Source organism: Lithobates pipiens, unplaced genomic scaffold, assembly GCF_037356315.1.
Source record: "Lithobates pipiens isolate NorthernLeopardFrog02 unplaced genomic scaffold, aLitPip1_a1.2 Scaffold_19, whole genome shotgun sequence".
Classification (NCBI taxonomy): domain Eukaryota; kingdom Metazoa; phylum Chordata; class Amphibia; order Anura; family Ranidae; genus Lithobates; species Lithobates pipiens.
This window is the reverse complement of record NW_027507764.1, coordinates 18655858-18676350: the sequence shown is the minus strand read 5'-3', so window position 1 is coordinate 18676350 and position 20493 is coordinate 18655858. Positions and strand designations below refer to the sequence as shown.

The window sequence follows — 20493 nt, the reverse complement described above, 5'->3', positions numbered from 1 at the left end:
TAGACTAGAGACCCATTACATGAGACTATTAGAGATCACTGCTATTACTGTCCATTTACTAATCAGTGATTCCACATTTGTGCTTAAAGTGGAAAAAAGTCCCCCCCCCCCCCTCCTATCTATCTTGCCTAACCTGTATAAAGAATATGTGTTTTTGTATACAGGTTATGCAGGAAAGGTAGGATGGGGGGGTTATGCAGACATTTTTTAAGAAAAGTTAGAATTTCTTTCCATTTTAATGACACCCTTAACAATAATCCCATCTAATATTTATTTTAACAAGACCAATTACAATAGACCTGAAAATAAAAAAATACATAAAAAAAAAAAAAACAAGGATGGATGACACAGAAAAAAATAAGACAGTGTGAAAGAAACTTTATTGTCTTTAGTAAGCACCTAGGTAAGGAAACAAATATATAAAGAAAATTTCCCCAATGAGGACACAGACAGACAGCAGTGGTTCCAACCCTTCTACACTTCATACAAAACTAGATGACTTTAGCTAATTTTTAAGTGGTCTATTCATAGATGATTTCCCACAAGAATCACGCAAACTTTATCCAAGATTCACATAATTGGATGTCCTCCTCTAGCTAGATAGGAGAACAGACGTATAATCATGATGGATGTGAAATTTGATGATGAACTTTAGGATTTCTTCTGTCGTGGTCCTCTGAGGTTTATCAGCAGACACGCTTCTTCTAAGCTACGGGGTCACCGTAGACCTCCACCTCGCACAGGCTCAGGTATTCACTGCGCCCCGGGATCACCACGCTGACGTATTGACCCTCCATTCCATTACAGCAGAAAATTGTCGTAGGATCAGAAACTTGGGTGACCATACCGCACCTGTGGAGAACAAACAAGGATCAACGGAATGATACAGAAAATACACTTGTTTAATTGTAGGAGGTTTACTAAAGGTGCCCAAAGTGTTCATTAACCACTTAAGCCCCGGACCATGTTGCTGGCCAAAGACCAGAGCACTTTTTGTGATTCGGCGCTTAGTCATTTTAACTGACAATTGCTCATTCATACGACGTGGCTCCCAAACAAAATTGACGTCCTTTTTTTCCCACAAATAGAGCTTTATTTTGGTGGTATTTGATCACCTCTGCATTTTTTATTTTTTGCGCTATAAACAAAAAAACAGCGAGAATTTTGAATAAAACGAATTATTTTTTACATTTTGCTATAATAATAATATTTTTTTCCCTCAGTTTAGACCGATATGTATTCTTCTACATATTTTTGGGGAAAAAAATCACTCGCAGTGAAGGGGTTAACCACTAGGTGGCAGTGTAGGGGTTAAGTGTGTTCTGGGGCGTGTTTCTAACTGTGGGGGGTGTGTGGCTATGTGTGACACGACACTGATCTCTGCTCCGATAACAGGGAGCTATGATCAGTGTGTCAGGGCTGGCTTAGCCTTTCCTTCTCTGGGCTGGCCGCTCAGCTGTCGGATAATTGCCAGCTCTCATCTCTCTCCACAGTTACCTAGCTGTTCCTGATGATGCTCGTCTGACCTGCCTACTTAAAGCTGTCCAGCTCCCTTCGCCTTGGTCACATCACAAGAAACCATCTCCTGCGTACCTGGTTAAAGACGGGCTTGCTGACATCCTTTCTGGCTCCTTATCCTGCTTGCTGTTCCTTCACTTGGATCCCTGACTCTGGCCTGGCTGACTACCCGATCTGGTTATTGAACTCTGGCCTGGCTGACTTTTCGATCCGGTTACTGGACTCTGGCTATGCTTTGACTATGCTTACTCTATTTACCTTATTATTTCTATTTAATAAACAAGTGTGATTTAATTGTACCTCTGTCTCGGTCTGATTCATGGTTTCTGACACAGTGGCACTGTCGCTAGGCAGAATGGGGAGATGATTGTTTACATTAGCATCTCCCCGTTCTTCCTCCCTGTGAGACGATTGCGGGTATCCCCACGGCGATCATGTCTGCGGGACCCGTGATCCGACTCACGGAGGTTACAGCCGGCTCGCGCGTGTGCCACCGGCAGTGCGCACGCGATGGCACAGCTGCAAATTTAAAGGGACGCACAGGTATGCCCATTTGCCTGTCCATGCCATTCTGCTGACGTACATCATGTGCGCCAGACGGGAAGTGGCTAACCACTTGCTTACGGGGCACCTAAACCCCCCTCCTGCCCAGACACATTTTCAGCTTTGAGTGCTGTCACTCTTTAAATGACAATTGCACGGTCATACAACACTGTACCCAAATTACATTTTTATCATGTTTTTCCCACAAATAGAGCTTTCTTTTAGTGGTATTTGATCACCTCTGTGTTTTTTATTATTTGTTAAAAAAATTATAAATATTTGTGGCAATACACATGGATCTCACATTGGGTCACCACCTGTGAAAGGCTTTGGGGTTATAATGCCTAAATCAGTAAGTTTAATATCAATGTTCCTATATAGATATCGGCTTGTGTCGGGGGTAATTCCCCTCACAGTCATCAGGGGGGAGGCTCCCCCCGGTTTGTTTGAGCTATCCTGGGGCTAAGACGTTTGGGTAAGATTCTGAAAATGTTGATATGTATTGTAAACATGTCTTCTCCAATTTTTGTTGTTGTTACTGAAGGTCACTTCATACAGTTTTTATTGATTTAATTGTGGTTTATGTATATATCCTTAGATGTATGTATTTCCTGAAGAAGCTGAGAAGCGAAACTAGTCGAAATACCTCACCTTCCCCATGAGCTATTGATTTGTTGTATTGTGAATTGTTTTTTTATTCAAATAAATTGAGACAAAATCCTTTTACACAATTTCTTTTCTCAATGTGTTTATATGTTTAATGCGCTGATGTGTTTAATGTGCTGATTTAATGTTCTAATGTTTTAATAGTCCCCTGCTCGCATTCTTTCTTGATATTTCTGGTTGGAGACCAGAATTTTCAAATACCTATTCCATGTGCACAGCGAATGTCATCATTCAACATCACTGTTGCGGCTTGGAGATTTATTTTGGGAGGGAATCTCTTTATTTGTTTCTAGGATATACACTCACCGCCCACTTTATTAGGTACACCTGTTCAATTGCTTGGTAACACAAATTGCTAATCAGCCAATCACACGACAGCAAACTGAGCATCAGAATGGGGAGGAAAGGAGGTTTAAGTGACTTTGAGTTGTTGGTGCCAGGCGTGCTGGTCTGAGTATTTTAAAAACTGCTGATCTACTGGGATTATCACGCTCAACCATCTCTCGGGTTTACAGAGAATGGTCCGAAAAAGAGAAAATATCCAGTGAGCGGCATTTGTGTGGAGGAAAATGCCTTGTTTATGTCCGAGGAGAATGGGCAGACTGGTTCCAGATGATTGAAAGGAAACAGTAACTCAAATAACCACTTGTTACAACCAAGGTCAACAGAATACCATCTCAAAACATCAAACCTTGAAGCAGATGGTCTACAGCTAAGAACAGGAAACTGAGGCCGCGTACACACGGGCGGATTGTCCGTCCAACTTTTGAATGAACGGACTTGACCACACACGATGAACAGACAGTCCGCTGAAAGCTTGCGCGATGACGTATACAGCACGTACGACGGGACTAGAAAAACGACGTCCAATACACTGCAATGCAACCTTCGGCCGTGTAAATCCTTTCTGAGCATGCGCCATACTTTTTTTTAATTTATATAATCTTTATTTATTTTCATAATAATTTTTCCATTCACAAACTTTATACAGTTAAACACTCCATTTTCCACATTCCCCCCCCCCCCCCCTTCACGTACATAACAGGAAGAAGCAGTGGGCCACTCATACACAAACTGTGACCGTGTTACTCTCTATACCTCTAACTTCTTATCACCTATACCACATATTCTCTCTCTCCTTCCTCCCTCCAGTCGCCATTCTCTCCAAATCTTTATACTGTGTAGCCCAACTTATCTAACCATGGTTTCCACATTTTATTAAATTCCCTAAAATTCCCTCTCCTTACATATACTACTTTTTCCTTCCAGATCGTCTCTGTTATTAGTTGTCTCCACTCCGCTACCGATGGGGGGTTTTTTGCCCGCCACCTTTGCGCTATTAGCTTCCTTGCCTGGAACATACATCTCATTACTGCTTTATTTATACAAGCCGGCCCTCTTATTCCCTCATTCAGGCCCAATAAGCACATTCTGGGGTTCCCATCAACCGATACTCCAAATGTTTCATTCAAATCAGCAATAACTTCTGACCAGTAACGGAACAGTTTAGGGCACCTCCAGAACATGTACATCATATTCCATTCTCAGTGTATTAAATGTTTTTATTATATTTCCTTCATACAACTGGGCCAGTCTGTCAATCCCCCTACTTTCCCAATCTTTGTGCCTCTCTATCATTCCCATTTCCTGTAGGTTCAGGTTATTCCATAATGGGGTTTCTTTGGTCATCCCTTCCAGACCCTTTATCGCTTTTACTGCCTTCCATACTTTTAGAGCAAGTTTTATTGTGGGGGTTCTATAGGGGAATGAGTTTGCCTCCAAGGCCTCTACTATGGTTTTATGAGTTGTCCCAGTAATCATTAACTTCCTATTTATATCTCCACTAAGCTCATTGCTCGTCCCCAGATGTTGCAGTTGTGCGGCTAAGAAGTAGCTTCTTGGGTGAGGTACTGCCATTCCTCCTTTCCTTGTCGGTAATTGCAGAATTTGTAGGCCTATTCTTGAGGTACCTCCGCTCCATATGAGTTCTCTAAATAGTGTTTCTATTTTTTTAAACCACTTTATATCTATCCATAATGGCAAATTATGCAACAGATACAATAACTGTGGCATCCATAGCATTTTAATAAGATTGCATCTCCCTGCAACCGACAAAGGGAGTTTCTTCCAGATTTCTATTTTATTTTCAAATTTAACTAATAAGGGGGCGATATTATCACTTGTATACCTTTTTACATCACTTTGTATGTATATTCCTAAATATTTTATTTTCTCCACCACTTCTAACTGCGGGATTGTCAATATAGTTTGACTCTTCAGTGTGTCTACAGGCATCAGAGATGATTTTTCCCAGTTTATTGTTAATCCCGAGAAGCTGCTAAAATCCCCGAGGACTTTCATCCCCTGCCTGGTTGACTTCTCAACGTCCCCCAGATAGAGGAGAATATCATCGGCGTATAGCGCGATCTTTTCTTCCCTCGCTTTTCTTTTAAAGCCTTCCATATCAGCATTAGATCTTATTGCAATGGCTAATGGTTCCATTGCAAGGGCGAAGATCAGGGGTGACAAAGGGCACCCCTGTCTTGTACCTCTTTCTAATAATATCTTATCTGAATATTCGTTATTTACCCTAATTCTAGCACTGGGGCCATTGTACAAAATTTTTATCCATTCAATGAATGAGGAGCCAAAGCCAAATTCTCTCAGAACTCGCCAGATGTATCTCCATTCAAGACTATCAAAGGCTTTGACTACATCCAAAGCCATAATTGCCCTTTTCCCTATGTTTTCCGTTGGTATCTGTAGGTTAAGGTATAGTCTTCTAATATTCATGCTAGTTGATCTACCGGGAATGAATCCTGTTTGATCAGGGTGTATTAATCTGGAAATAATTTTATTCAGTCTGGCCGCCAGTACCTTAGCTAGTATTTTTGCGTCCGTGCACAGAAGTGAGATAGGTCGGTAAGATTTAGTTTCCAACGGATCCTTCCCCTCCTTGTGCAGAACGATTATCGTTGTCTCCGTCATCGAGGTAGGCAATCTCCCTTCCTCCTTTACCCTATTTAATACTCTGAGAAACTCTGGAAGCAGTACTTTCCCATAGTATTTATAGGTTTCCAATGGAAGACCGTCTGGTCCTGGTGACTTCTGGTTAGCCATTGCTGTCACTGCAGATTGAATTTCTTCTAATGTTAATGGGGCTTCCATTGTCTCTCTCTCCTCCTCGGTGAGGGAAGGGACTTTAATATTTCCAAAAAACGTGTCCATCTCCTCGTCTCCACTCATCCCCTGCGATCTGTACAATTTTGCATAGTATGATCTAAAAGTATCTATAATCACTGAATTCTGAGTTGAGATTTCTCCCTTCTCTGTCCTGATCGCGGGGACGGTGGATGGCGTGGAGTTGGTCTTCACTAGGTGTGCCAGCATCTTCCCGACACTTTCCCCCTCCCCGAACGCCACTTGTTTCTGGAATAGTCTTTTGTTCTCAGCTTTCCTAATAATCATTGCTTTATACTTCTGCTGTGTATCTAACCATACCTTTCGTTTCTCTGGGGAGGGATTTACTATATATTCTCTTTCTGCTCCTACTAACTCCCTTTTAACGGTATTCTCCCATTCTCTAGATATTTTCTTAATTTTCGCTACCTGTTGAATAAGGATACCCCTGAGGTAGGCCTTTAATGCGTCCCATATCACTCCACTTGCAGCGGTATCCTTATTGAGCTCTATGAACTCTTCTAGCTGGGATAGTACTTTGTTTGCATCTCCGATAATCTCAAGCCACACTGGGTTCAGTTTCCATACTTTCGAGGGACTCCTCCCCTCTAAGTTAATCGATACCGTCACCAATGAGTGATCCGACACCCCCCTGGGTTGGTATACTATTTCCCTTACCACTTGGTTAGCTTCTTCGTTCCCCATCACTAAATCTATTCTTGAGAGTGAGGAGTAGGAGCTTGAAAAACACGAATATTGTAGGAGGTCCGGATTCCGAACTCTCCACAAATCAGATAGTCCCCCTTCTTGCATAAACCTGGATAACCGGCTCTCACCCTCTCTCTGCAAATTTGTCCCTGATGGGAACCTATCCTGATTTTTATTTATAACCTCGTTAAAATCTCCCACTGCTACTACTGGGATCCCAGATTTACCTACTATAAATTCCATTAGATTATATAAAACATCCAGTTTAAACGGGGGTGGAATATAAATATTTGCAATGACATACTCCCGATTTTCAATTACACAATGCAAAAATACATATCTCCCTTCTTTATCGATGCTGGTCTGCCGACAGTTAAACGCTACTTCTTTTCTTATCAACACAGCCACACCTCTTGAATAAGAGGTGTGGACTGAGTGAAACTGAGTGGGAAATTTCCTGCTGTAGTTCTCCAACTTGGAGTCCTCAGTTAGATGCGTTTCCTGTAAGCAGACCAACCCGATATCACATTTTTCGAGGGCATCAAACACCGCTGCTTTTTTAACTGATGTACCCATCCCTCTAACGTTCCAGGAGCCAATATTCATAACTCTATCCTGCATACCTTTCCAGAAAACAGTAAATAAAAACAGGAAAAAGGGATTGTCTCAATATTATAATTGATCTCATAGGGATATTCTCTATACCCCTCTCTGAAAAAAAGTTGCGAGATGTGAGGGAACAAAAGGAGAGAGAAAAACCTACTCAAACTAGAATTCCTAGTATCCCTGTGTGTCCTTTTGAATATTGTAATACCATTCTGTCCCAAACTTCCCCTTTGTGAAAGAGAAAAGATAAACTTTTCATATATTCCCAACGTTATTTTTAATTTATCCTCTATTACTGTGCAATCTTCGCCCTTTTCCTGTCCAATATTTCCCCTTTTATTCCTTGTTCCTACTCCCCACCCCTCCCCATACCCTTCTGGGTTACCCCTAGGGGCTTTTCCTGTGACCATTACAACCTCACCCATACCTTCAAACTCCCTTCTCTTCCCCACCCATTCAGATACTACCTCATCCCCCCTCCCCCCCTCCCTAACCCAACTTCCCTTAAACCCAACCTGTGCCTCATTTTTTACCCTTCCTAAGTTCATTCAATTATTCCTTTATACTGTGAGTGTCCCACCTCCCACCATTGCATGTGTATATACATTGTGCCCGTGATTCAGGTGCATTGTACCCACTATATCTCCCAGTCCGAACCCCCCCCCCCCCCCCAACAACATAGGTCAGGGGTAAGGGGGGAGAGAGAGCAGGAGGGAGCAAGGAGAGTAAAGGGAGGGAGAAACGAAAAAAACGGACTAAACAAAAAAGAGAAAAAAAAAAGAGAGAAGAAAAAAAAACACAGAGAAGAGGAGGAAGGGGGGGAAGAGGCTTTCCTTCCTCCCCCCTAACCCTTCACCTCCTCATCAACCGATCCCCCTTTTCCTCCACCCAAGCTGACACACCAGCAGGAGAATCAAAAAATAAAGTCTCTCCCAAGGCTGCAACTCGTAACCGGGCTGGGTACAGCAGAGCATATGTAACATCTAATTTCTGAAGTCTGCGCTTGGTTTCAGCGAACTCTGCTCTGCCCTTCTGTAAGTCCGGAGAAAAATCAGAACAAAATGAAACTTTGGCCCCTTTATAAGTGATACTACCCATTTCTCTGGCCTTTCGGAGCACAGCCGCTTTAACTTTGTAATTCAAAAATTTCAGTAAAATGGATCTAGGTTGGCCCCCTCGGTTCAGGGTTCTAGCCGGGACTCTATGCGCCCTTTCGATTGCGAACTGTTGGGAAAAAGTCTCTCTTCCAAAGGTTTCAACAAGCCAATTTTCCAGAAATATAATTGGATCAGGGCCTTCACATTTTTCCGGAAGTCCTACCAGCCTCACATTGTCCCTCCGGAGCCTGTTCTCCATTTCATCCAATTTCCCTGCGAATTTCCCCATCTGTATTTTTAGGTCTTTGACCTCTTGATTCAATGGGTATACCTCATCTTCGATCTGAGATATTCTCCCCTCTGCTGCTGTTATCCTATCAGCCGTGTTTTGAAGTTCTTGCCGCATCAAAGCTAGCTCCTCCTTAATGCCTCTTGTTTGTTCACATAGCTCTACTAGAGATTGTTTACACACATTAACCGCCCCCAACACCTCCTTTAATGTGGGTTCTCCTTCTCCATTAATCAAATGGTCCTGCATAGACACTGTTTCGGATCTCCCTACAGTACCCGCCGTTTGTTTAACTGCGTTCTTTCCTCCTACCAGTCCTGATTGCCCTTGGCTCTTTCTATCTGTTGAGGTTTTTACTTGTGCTCCCTTAGTTGGCGTATGTTCAGAAGTATGCTCATACTTTTCTAGTTTTGCTGCTGCTGTTGCCCCCGTTGCCATGGCCTGGGAGCTCTTTTCCTTGTCTTTATCCTTAGCTGACCTTAAAGATTGCGTTCCAACATTCTCTTGACCTGCCAGCTCTTCCCCTCTCCTCCTTGCTGCCATAATTGATTCAGTATATAACCAAAAAACAAAAAAAAGAGGGATACCTCTCTTCTCCTCCAGGGAAAGAGGGAGGGAGGGGAGGGGGTACTCACGACGCAGCCTCCGCAATACCGTGGGGGTCCACTTTAGTTATATGGCCTCCAAAAGCTCCGACAATTTCCACTGTCCAGCTAGGATCCCCCTCTCTTAATAACAAGAGCAACAAGAGCAATAAAAACAGGTGCGGCAGTTTTTTTTTTTTTTTCCCAAGCTTGGTCAGATCTTACACATTTGTTGGCAGGTTAATACGTGAAAGTTCACACAATATAAGTTCCACTCCTCCACACTTTCTATTTTCCCTTTGGAGCACTATAGGCAGCTGGCAGACATATTATACTAAGTGAAGAGGAATGTCTCTCAAATACTTTCCGCATACTGATATATAACCTCTGATACATACAGGAGATACCAGACAATATTGCAGATGGCCACCAGAGGTCTCCCTTCGCTGCTTATTCCACTGCTTAGCTGCTTAGCTTAGGATTCTTTACCTGGTATGCCGAGACTGGCTTCGCTGTGTTTGTCAAGCTGTCGCCTCGTCTCCCGAACACTCACCAGGATTTCGCAAGACCACGCAGGCAGTCCCCCCTGCAGCGCCTCCACAGCCCCAGATCGACCAGCAGCTCCTCCGCTCCAGTACACAAGGAGAATCCCCACGGGCAAAACACCAGGTATTTAGGGCATGTGAGAACAGCCTATGGGAGCGAGTTGACTAGCGAAGTGTGTGCTTGCATCCGTCCTCCTCTCTCCTCTCCTCTTGTGGGCATCGCGGCTTAAAGCGCTGTTAACTGGGCACAGGCATCAGCTGTCAGCGTTGCGGTGAGAGCACACACCTCTCTCACCTCTCTCACTCCTCGCACGCCGCCGCCGCCATCACCATCCGGTCACGCCCCGCATGCGCCATACTTAGTCCGTCCAACTTGCCTACACACGAGCGGACTGTCCGCTGAAACCAAGTTTGGACGGACAAAACCAAGTTTGGACGGACAAAATGACGGAAATTCCGTAAGACTTTGTTCGTCAGACTGTCCGCTCAAAAAGTCAGCTGAAGCCCACACACGAGCGGATTGTCTGCTGAAACACGGTTCAGCGGACTAATTCGAACAGACAATCCGCCCGTGTGTACGCGGCCTGAGGCTACAATTCACACAGGATCATCAAACTTGGACAATAGAAGATTGGAAAATGTTGCCTGGTCTGGTTTTCAGCTGCCACATTCAGGTGGTGGGGTCAGAATTTGGCACATGGATCCATCCTGCCTTGTATCACCAGTTCAGGCTGGTGGTGGTGGTGTAATGGTTTGGAGGATATTTTCTTGGCACACTTTGGGCCCCTTAGTACCGATTGAGCATTGTTTAAATGCCAAGGCCTACCTGAATATTGTTGCTGACCATGTCCTTCCCTTTATGACTACAGTGTCCCCATCTTCTGAGGTCACTGTACTCCAATTGCCTCCACAGTCACCACATCTCAATCCTGAATCTATGCCAACAAGAATTAAGGCAGTTCTGAAGGAAAAAGGGGGTCCAACCCGGTACTAGCATGGTGTACCTAATAAAGTGGCTGGTGGGTGTATATATAGTGCTAGGCCCTACCACAGTGTAAGCCCCCGTACACACGGTCGGACATTCTGCCAACCAAATCCGTCGGATTTTGTCCGTCGGATTTTGTCCGTCCGATTGTGTCCGAAACTGTTGCATACACACGGTCAGACAAAGTTGTCGAAAAATCCGATCTTTCAGAACGTGATGACGTAATTTCGTTACGATGGGACTACGTTCAGGCTAGTAGCCAATAGCTTTGATGTAGGAATTTGATCTGAGCATGTGTGGCACTTTGTCCGATCGGAATTCTCTACACATGATCGGAGTATGTCCTATCGGACCAGTTTGTCGGAAAATATTTCCAACAAGTTGGAAAATTTGGTCCGACGGATATTCCGACGGAAACAGTCCGATGCATAACACACACAGTCGGATTATCCGACAACACGGTCCGATAGGACACATTCCGACGGATTCTCCGACCGTGTGTACAAGGGCTTAGAAGTAAATGGCACACAGGGTTCTCTTTGATGCAAATTGTGGGGGCCCCAGAATATCTGTTCTGAGCAGAGAAAATTGTGTTTCCAGTCTTCTTCGGTTTTTATAACTCTTATGCCACGTACACACGATCGCACATTCCGACAACAAATTCCATTGGATTTTTTCCGACGGATGTTGGCTCAAACTTGTCTTGCAAACACACGCTCACACAGAGTCGATCGGAAATTCCAAACGTCAAGAACGCGGTGACGTACAACACGTACGGAGAGCCGAAAAAAATTAAATTCAATGGCCAGTGCTGCTCTTCTGCTTGATTCCGAGCATGCGTGGCACTTTGTGTGACGGAATTGTCTACACACGATCGGAATTTACGCAAACGGATTTTGTTGTCAGAAAATTTTAGATCCAGCTCTCGAATTTTGTGTGTTGGAAATTTCAATGGAAACTGTCCGATGGAGCCTACACACGGCCGGAATTTCCGACTACAAGCTCCGATCGCAAATTTGCCATCGGAAAGTCCGATTGTGTGTACGGGGCATTAGATTGGGTTCTGGAGTTCAGAGCCTTCAAAGAGCTGAGGAAAGGAAAAAGCCTCTAACCCTGGGTTGAGGTATTAATGAAGGCCAGCAGACTGTGTCTGGGACTGACATTGATTTAGGGTTCCACCGGGAGACAAAATGGTCCCTGTCCAGCATCAAGGGAGTTGGATAGAGAAGCAGGGAGCTGCAAGAGAAAGAGCCGAGAGGTGCAGGGCTGCACATAAGCACAGTGGTGCTAAAAGGTGATGTGAGGGACCAGAGTTAAAACCTATGCTTGAGGCCTGAGAAGTAGTTCTGTAATGGGAAGCCAGGAGGCTTGATATACATTTTATTTGTGTTTAATATGATGGTTTCCTAAGCCCTTGTACACACGGACGGAGAATCCGTCGGAATGTGTCCTATCGGACAGTTTTGTCGGATAATCCGACTGTGTGTGGTCTCCATTGGACTGTTTCCGTCGGAATATCCATCGGACCAAATTTTCCAACTTGCTGGAAATATTTTCTGACAAACTGGTCTGATCGGACATACTCCAATCATGTGTAGAGAATTTTGATCGGACAAAGTGCCACGCATGCTCAGATCAAATTCCTACACCAAAGCTATTGGCTACTAGCCTGAATGTAGTCCCGTCGTAACGAAATAACGTCATCACGTTCTGAACGATTGGAATTTTGACAACTTCGTCCGACCGTGTGTATGCAACAGTTTCGGACAAGATCCGTCGGACAAAATCCGACGGACAGAATCCGTCGGATTTGGTTGTCGGAATCACCGACCGTGTGTACAAGGGCTTAGAATGTTTACTTTCTCTTTAACCACTTAACAACCGCCCATTGCCGATTAACGGCATCAGGGCGGTTGTTTAACTCTAAGAGGCCGTTAATTAACGGCCTCCCAGAATTCTGCTCTCGCGCGCCCCCTGGGGCGCGCACACGAGAGCATCCGTGACCGCTGGGTCCAGTGGACCCGGCGCATCACGAATCACGGTAAACGGCCGCTCATCGCGGCCGTTTACCACGTGATCGCTCCGTCAAATGACGGAGTGATCACTTGTAAACAAGCCGGCGTCATGTTATGACGCCGGTTCCTCCCTCCCCCTCTCTGTACCGATCGGTACAGCGGAGGGGGAAGAGATCGGTGTCAGCAGCGATGTGGGCTGCATCTGCAGTGCCCACATCGCTGCTCACCGAAAATTAACCCCTCAAATCCCTGCAAATACTCTGCATTACTCTGCAATTCCCTGCAAATACTCTGCATTACTCTGCAATTCCCTGCAAATACTCTGCATTACTCTGCAATTCCCTGCAAATACTCTGCATTACTCTGCAATTCCCTGCAAATACTCTGCATTACTCTGCAATTCCCTGCAAATACTCTGCAATTCCCTGCAAATACTCTGCAATGCCCTGCAACACTCTGCATTGCCCTGCAACACTCTGCATTGCCCTGCAACACTCCGCAATGCCCTGCAACACTCCGCAATGCCCTGCAACACTCCGCAATGCCCTGCAACACTCCGCAATGCCCTGCAACACTCCGCAATGCCCTGCAACACTCCGCAATGCCCTGCAACACTCCGCAATGCCCTGCAACACTCTGCAACACTCCGCAATGCCCTGCAACACTCCACAACGCTCTGCAATACCCTGCAACACTCTGCAACACCCGCCAATACCCTGCAACACTCTGCAATGCTCTGCAACCCCCGCCGATACCCTGCAACACTCTGCAATGCTCTGCAACCCCCGCCGATACCCTGCAACACTCTGCAATGCTCTGCAACCCCCGCCGATACCCTGCAACACTCTGCAATGCTCTGCAACACCCGCCAATACCCTGCAACACTCTGCAATGCTCTGCAACACCCGCCAATACCCTGCAATGCTCTGCAACGCAGTACTCTGCAACACCATGCTCTGAGATACCCAGCCATAGTCGGTGATACCCTGCAATACCCAGCCATAGACATCTCCCGCCGCCCTCCGCCCTCCGGTGCTTCTACCGAATCGCTAATACGATCAAAGCCAGAATATTTTTTTTTTTTTCAGGCTTCCCAGCTTAGAGGTGAGATGTGGGGTCTTATTGACCCCACATCTCACTGTAAAGAGGACCTGTCATGCCATATTCCTATTACAAGGGATGTTTACATTCCTTGTAATAGGAATAAAAGTGATCAAAAAAATTATTTTTGGGGAAAAAAATGTCAAACTAAAATAAATAAAGTAAAATGAACAATAAAAAAAAATGTTTTTTTTAAAGCGCCCCTGTCCCCATGTGCTCGCATGCAGAAGCGAACGCATGCGTAAGTCCCGCCCACATATGAAAACGGTGTTCAAACCACACATGTGAGGTATCGCTGCGAACGTTAGAGCGAGAGAAATAATTCTAGCCCTAGACCTCCTCTGTAACTCAAAACATATAACCAGTAAAAAAAATGTAAATCGTCGCCTATGGGGATTTTTAAGTAGCGACGTTTGCCGCCATTCCACGAGCGCGTGCAATTTTGAAGAGTGACATATTAGGTATCTATTTACTCAGCGTAACTTCATCTTTCACATTATGCAAAAATTGGGCTAACTTTACTGTGTTTTTTTTTTTTTTTAAGCACAAAACAGTTTTTTTTCCAAAAAAAAGCATTCGAAAAATTACTGCGCAAATACCGTGCGAGATAAAAAGTTGCAAAGACCACCATTGTATTCTCCAGGGTGTTTGCTAAAAAAACATATATAATGTTTTGGAGTTCTATGTAATTTTCTAGCAAATAAATGATGATTTTTACATGTAGGAGAGAAATGTCAGAATTGTCCTGGGTGCTCCAGAACGCCTGATGGCGCTCCCTGCATGTTGGGCCTCTGTATGTGGCCACGCTGTGTAAAAGTCTCACACATGTGGTATCACCATACTCGGGAGTAATAGCAGAATGTGTTTTGGGGTGTAATTTGTGGTATGCATATGCTGTGTGTGAGAAATAACCTGATAATATGACAATTTTGTGAAAAAAAAAAAAAAAGTAAAAAGAATCTTGATTTTGCAAAGAATTGTGGGAAAAAATGACAACTTCAAAAAACTCATCATGCCTCTTACTAAATACCTTGGAATGTCTTCTTTCCAAAAAGGGGTCATTTGGGGGGTATTTGTACTTTTCTGGCATGTTAGGGTCTCAAGAATTGAAATAGGCCGTCAGTACTTCAGGTGTGATCAATTTTCAGATATTGGCACCATAGCTTGTGGACTCTATAACTTTCACAAAGACCAAATAATATCCACCAATTTGTACTTATTTTTACCAAAGATATGTAGTAGTATAAATTTTGGCCAAAATTTATGAAGAAAAAATTTCTAATCTGCTAAATTTTCTAACAGAAACAAAGAAAAATTCGTTTTTTTACAGAATTTTCGGTATTTTTTCTTTTATAGCACAAAAAAAAAAAAACCCAGCGGTGATTAAATACCACCAAAAGAAAGCTCTATTTGTGTGAAAAAAAGGACAAAAATTTCATATAGGTCCAGTGTTGCATGACTGAGTAATTGTCATTCAAAATGCGAGAGCACCGAAAGCTGAAAATTGGTCTGGTTATTAAGGGTGTTTAAGTGCCCAGTGGTCAAGTGGTTAAATATATTCATAGGTCAAATTCAGTCATGCAGTAATGTCTCTTATTTTGGGTTCAGGGTGCTGCATAGGACCTTTGTCATTGGGCTTTTATTTGCATCAGATGTGTTTTTTATTATAATACAAGTATATGAGAAGGCAAAACTCTCTTGAGTTCAATGCAGACAAAAAAAAGGTCACCTGTCAATGAATTCTGAATGATCTCTGAAGCCTCTCAAACTGATGCCATCGACACAAGCCCAAAGCCCATTGACACAGGTAACCGTACAGTGTCCTGTCCCCGTGGTACTCACTCCGGGTTGTTATTGTCTGGAGAATTTCCAATTCGGACCTCAGCGCACATCAACCGTTCCATAGCGCCATCTGATCGTCCAGTGACTACAACGACATTCACTTTGTATTTCTGTTTCAGGTCTACCTTCCACCAGGGCGATGGCTCCTTATATGTGTGGGCACAGGAGCCATGACCCCACCTGGTATCTGTCCCACCATCAATGACGTTGTAAGCTGGACCATTACCATAATGTGAACTCTCTGAGGCTTCCCCGCTTCTGGCGATATTTGTGGCTGAAGAAAGAAAAACAAAACACACTCAGTAATTATACATCGTGTACAAAGTATTTCGATTGTTCTAAAGGGGCCTTTACAAAAAAAAGAACTGTAGACTGCAATGGTGTTAATAATTTGACTGAGACAGTGGGATAGATTTACTATAGCTGGAGAGTTCAAAATCAGCTTCCGGGTAAATTTAGGGGGAAACTTATTTTAACCAAATAAAAAATATGGATCATGCAAATGTATTTTTATATTGTCGGTTTTTCCACCTTTTTCTGTAGGTACTTGAGACCCCTATGGTCTCCTTAGTCACAGAGAGGTGGCATCTGATTGCATGCTGGCATCCCATATAGCATTGGTGGACATCTTGGGCCAGGAAGAGTCTAATCAAGACCCTGGCACCTGGGTTTGGTGCGTATTTCATGTTGTGATTAGAGTAGGGACAGGTCACCCATCTGTCAGGGACAGTGATTCACATCAGGGAGAGGTTCCAGACAGGTAGGGGAAGTGCAGGAACATGCCATCCTTCCTGGAATTCTCCCCACTTGGATATGGATCAGCCAGGCCACATTCTGCCCCTCAAAACTGACGTTGTCAGCACACTGGAGACCTTACAATGCTACTCCTCGCAATTTCATCCTGTAAGTGTTGCCAGTTGCTATCACTTTTAGGTTGGCTCCGTTCCCTTGCAGGGTCCTTGGGGCCAACCTTACGAGCATGTTCCCACACAGAATTGCACCTAAACTTCACACACAGGCAGCGGAAACGGATTGCTGGTCATGCATACACTTGCATCATATGGTGCTAAGGGTAATGCGATATCTTGTGATTTTTTTTGATCATGGATACATGATTAATGCTTATAAATATGTTACTACCAGATATTACCATTTTAGAAATTGGCTCCATGGAAATGTGCATTTCTATGTATATGAGATTTTAGTGTACGTAAACATGTATCTATGTATCATTAAATATTTTACTATCCACCGTTCTATTCATTTTGTTACCATGAGCTTCATATAAAGTCCCAACCTTTTTTGCTGCTTCTATGCTGCTTTTCCTGCTGCATTTTTGCTCCTTTTTTGCTCCTTTTCCTCTTTAAAATACCTGAAGGAGTTCTTTTGATGACCTACCTGCTGCCATAAGAGTGTATTCAGACCCTCCTCCTCATCTAGTGCACCAAAGTCATTTTTATGTACTTTTTTACCTTTATATTTTTCTTACCTCCAGGTGGACGGCTGCAGCACCAAGCCAGACCCAACGACCCCAGGAAAAGCAAAGCCACCAAAGTCTTCATTCTGGAGGAGAAACCAAGACACAAAGAGTCTGTTACTATAGTATGTTACACGAGAAGGTGATTCTGCATCTCTTCCTCAGTATCATCTCTTCTTTCTCTGGTACTTCGAAATACCTTTTCTTAGTATTAAAATAAATTCTCTTTCGATCAGATCTGTAATTTCATATATAGTGCCATGAAAAAGTATTCACACCCCTTGACATTTTCCACATTTTGTCATGTTACAATCAAAAACGTAAATGTATTTTGTTGGGATTTTATGTGATAGACCAACGCAAAGTGGCACATAATTGTGAAGTGGAAGGAAAACTATAAATGGATTTCCAACTTTTTTTTTAACTAAATATGTGAAAAGTGTGGGGGTACATTTGTATTTAGCCCCCTTTACTCTGATACCCCTAACTAAAATCTAGTGCAACCAATTGCCTTCAGAATCTCATAATTAGTAAATAGAGTCCACCTGTGTGTAATATAATCTCAGTATAAATACAGCTGTTCTGTGAAGCCCTCTGAGGTTTATTAGAGAACCTTAGTGAACAAACAGCATCATGAAGGCCAAGGAACACACCAGACAGGTCAGGGGTAAAGTTGTGGAGAAGTATAAAGCAGGGTTGGGTTATAAAAAAATCTCCCAAGCATTGAACATCTCATGGAGCTCTGTTCAATCCATCATCCGAAAATGGAAAGAGTATGACACAACTGCAAAAATACCAAGACATGGCCGTCCACCTAAACTGAGAGGCCGGGCAAGGAGAGCATTCATCAGAGAAGCAGCCAAAAGGTCCATAGTAACTTTGGATGAGCTTCAGAGATCCACAGCTCAGGTAGGAGAATCTGTCCACAGGACAACTATTAGTCGTGCTCTCCACAAATCTGCCCTTTATGGAAGAGTGACAAGTAGAAAGACATTGTTGAAAGACAGCCATAAGAAGTCCTGTTTGCAGTTTGCAAGAAGTCATGTGGGGGCCACAGCAAACATGTGGAAGAAGGTGCTCTGGTCAGATGAGGCCAAAATTAAACTATTTGGCCTAAAATCAAAATGCTGGTGGAAAACTAACACTGCACATCACCCTGAACACACCATCCCCACCATGAAACATGGTGGTGGCAGCATCATGTTGTGGGGATGCTTTTCTTTAGCAGGGACAAGGAAGCTGGTCAAAGTTGATGGGAAGATGGATGGAGACAAATACAGGACAATCTTATGCTGCGTACACACGACCGGACTTTCTGGCAGACTAGGTCTGATGGAATCAGTCTGTCGGACAATCCGATCGTGTGTGGGCTAATCCGAAATAGAACATGTTTCAAATCTGTCCACAAGACTCAATTCCAATGGGAAAACCGTTCGTCTGTATGCTGGTCCGACGGACCAAATAAGACGCAAGGGAAGCTATTGGCTACTGGCTATTGAACTTCCTTTTTTAGTCCCGCCTTACGTCATCACATTCAAAACTAACGGAGTTTCGAACTGACTTAGTCCGTTTGTGTGTGGCCAAGTCTGTTCGTTCGGAAGGTCCGTCGGAACTCCGGCGAAAGGCGGTCGGGAAGACCGTCGGATCTAGTTTGTCGGAAAGTCCGGTCGTGTGTATGCGGCATCAGAAGAAAACCTGTTAGATTCTGCAAAAGACTTGAGACCGGGGTGGAGGTTCACCTTCCAGCAGGACAACGACCCGAAACATACAGTCAGAGCTACAATGGAATGGTTTAGATCAAAGCATATTCATGTGTTAGAATGGCCCAGTCAAAGTTCAGACCTAAATCCAATTGAGAATCTGTGGCAAGACTTGAAAATTGCTGTTCACAGACGCTCTCCATCCAATCTGACAGAGCTTGAGATATTTTGCAAAGAAGAATGGCCAAAAACGTCCCTCTCTAGATGTGCAAAGCTGGTAAAGACATCCCCAAAACGACTTGCAGCTATAATTGCAGTGAAAGGCAGTTCTACAAAGTATTGACTCGGGGGGCACCATACAAATGTACCCCCCCCCCACACACTTTTCACATATTTATTTGTAAAAAATGTTGAAAACCATTTATCATTTTCCATCCACTTCACAATTATGTGCCACTTTGTGTTGGTCTATCACAAAAAATTCCAATAAAAGACATTTAAGTTTTTGGTTGTAACATGACAAAATGTGAAAAATTCCAAGGGGTATCAATACTTTTTCAAGACATTGTATATGACACAACTGAAAGCAAAGCAAATACAAAAAAAAACATTAATTTTTTCTAAGTTTGTGATAAATTAGATGGAACTCAGAGGAGTCCAGCTAATCTTTGGGTCTACAGGTTCCTCCACCCCAGGTGTAACGGAAATCTGCATTACATCAGAGGGGGCGGGGTCAGGTGACGGGTGGCCCCGCCCTCCTCATATAAGAAATGTCAGGCGCCAGGATCCCCGCAGTGTCTCCTCCGGTGGAGACAGACGATGGATGGATTCGCTGTACTGGAGGGAGAGATCACCCGTCGCTGGAACAGATCAGCCATCGCTGGACCCTGAGAGATGATCGTCCGTCGCTGGATAGCAAGAGTGGATTACCACAGCTGGAATCTTTTTTACATTTTTTTTTAATAAAGTGTGTTTGTCTTTTTTAACATTTTTTACACTTTCTTTGTGAAATGGTAGGGGTACTTTTGTACCCCCTTACCATTTCAAACAGGGGGGGGCCGGGATCTGGGAGTCCCCTTGTTAACAGACCCCCAAAGCATCCTCCCAATGTTGAGGGCATGTGGCCTGGTATGGTTCAGGAGGGGGGGCGTTCTCTCTTCCCCCCTCTTTTCCTGTGGCCTGCCAGGTTGCGTGGTCAGATAAAGGGTCTGGTATGTAATTTTTTGGGGGACCCCCACGCCATTTATTTTTAAAATTTGGCGTGGAGTTCCCCTTAAAATCCATACCATGGATATTTAGGGGGAACCCCACGTCATTTTTTTTTTTTAATTGACGTGGGGTTCTGCTTAATATCCATACCAGACCTGAAGGGCCTGGTAATTGAATTTGGGGGAACCCCACGCTTTTTTTTTTAATCAATGACCTCTCTGTATTACGGGGAGCCGACAATTCATTATAGCCACGAGTGATTTTAAATTACTTTTTTCCGGGGGCGGAGCCGGCCGGCAGAGTGGATGGCTGCATAGACTCGCAGCTCCTGCAGTGAACTATCTCCGGAGCGGCAAAAAACGACGAGAGGCACCAGAATTTCACCCGAGCAGACCGAACACGGTGAGCTGACACTAGCGGACATGCCG

General features: G+C 44.0%; 1 protein-coding gene across 1 annotated transcript; it reads right to left on the bottom strand.

The window, feature by feature from the left end:
* Positions 1-361: 361 nt before the first annotated feature.
* Positions 362-17242, bottom strand: LOC143997938 (pentraxin fusion protein-like). The gene is made up of 3 exons (XM_077493757.1): positions 17169-17242; positions 15680-15953; positions 362-852 (listed from the first exon to the last, which is right to left on the bottom strand). The coding sequence occupies exons 1-3, from the start codon at positions 17239-17241 to the stop codon at positions 705-707; spliced, it is 495 nt and encodes a 164-aa protein (XP_077349883.1). The 5' UTR covers position 17242; the 3' UTR covers positions 362-704.
* Between the last annotated feature and the right edge of the window lie 3251 nt (positions 17243-20493).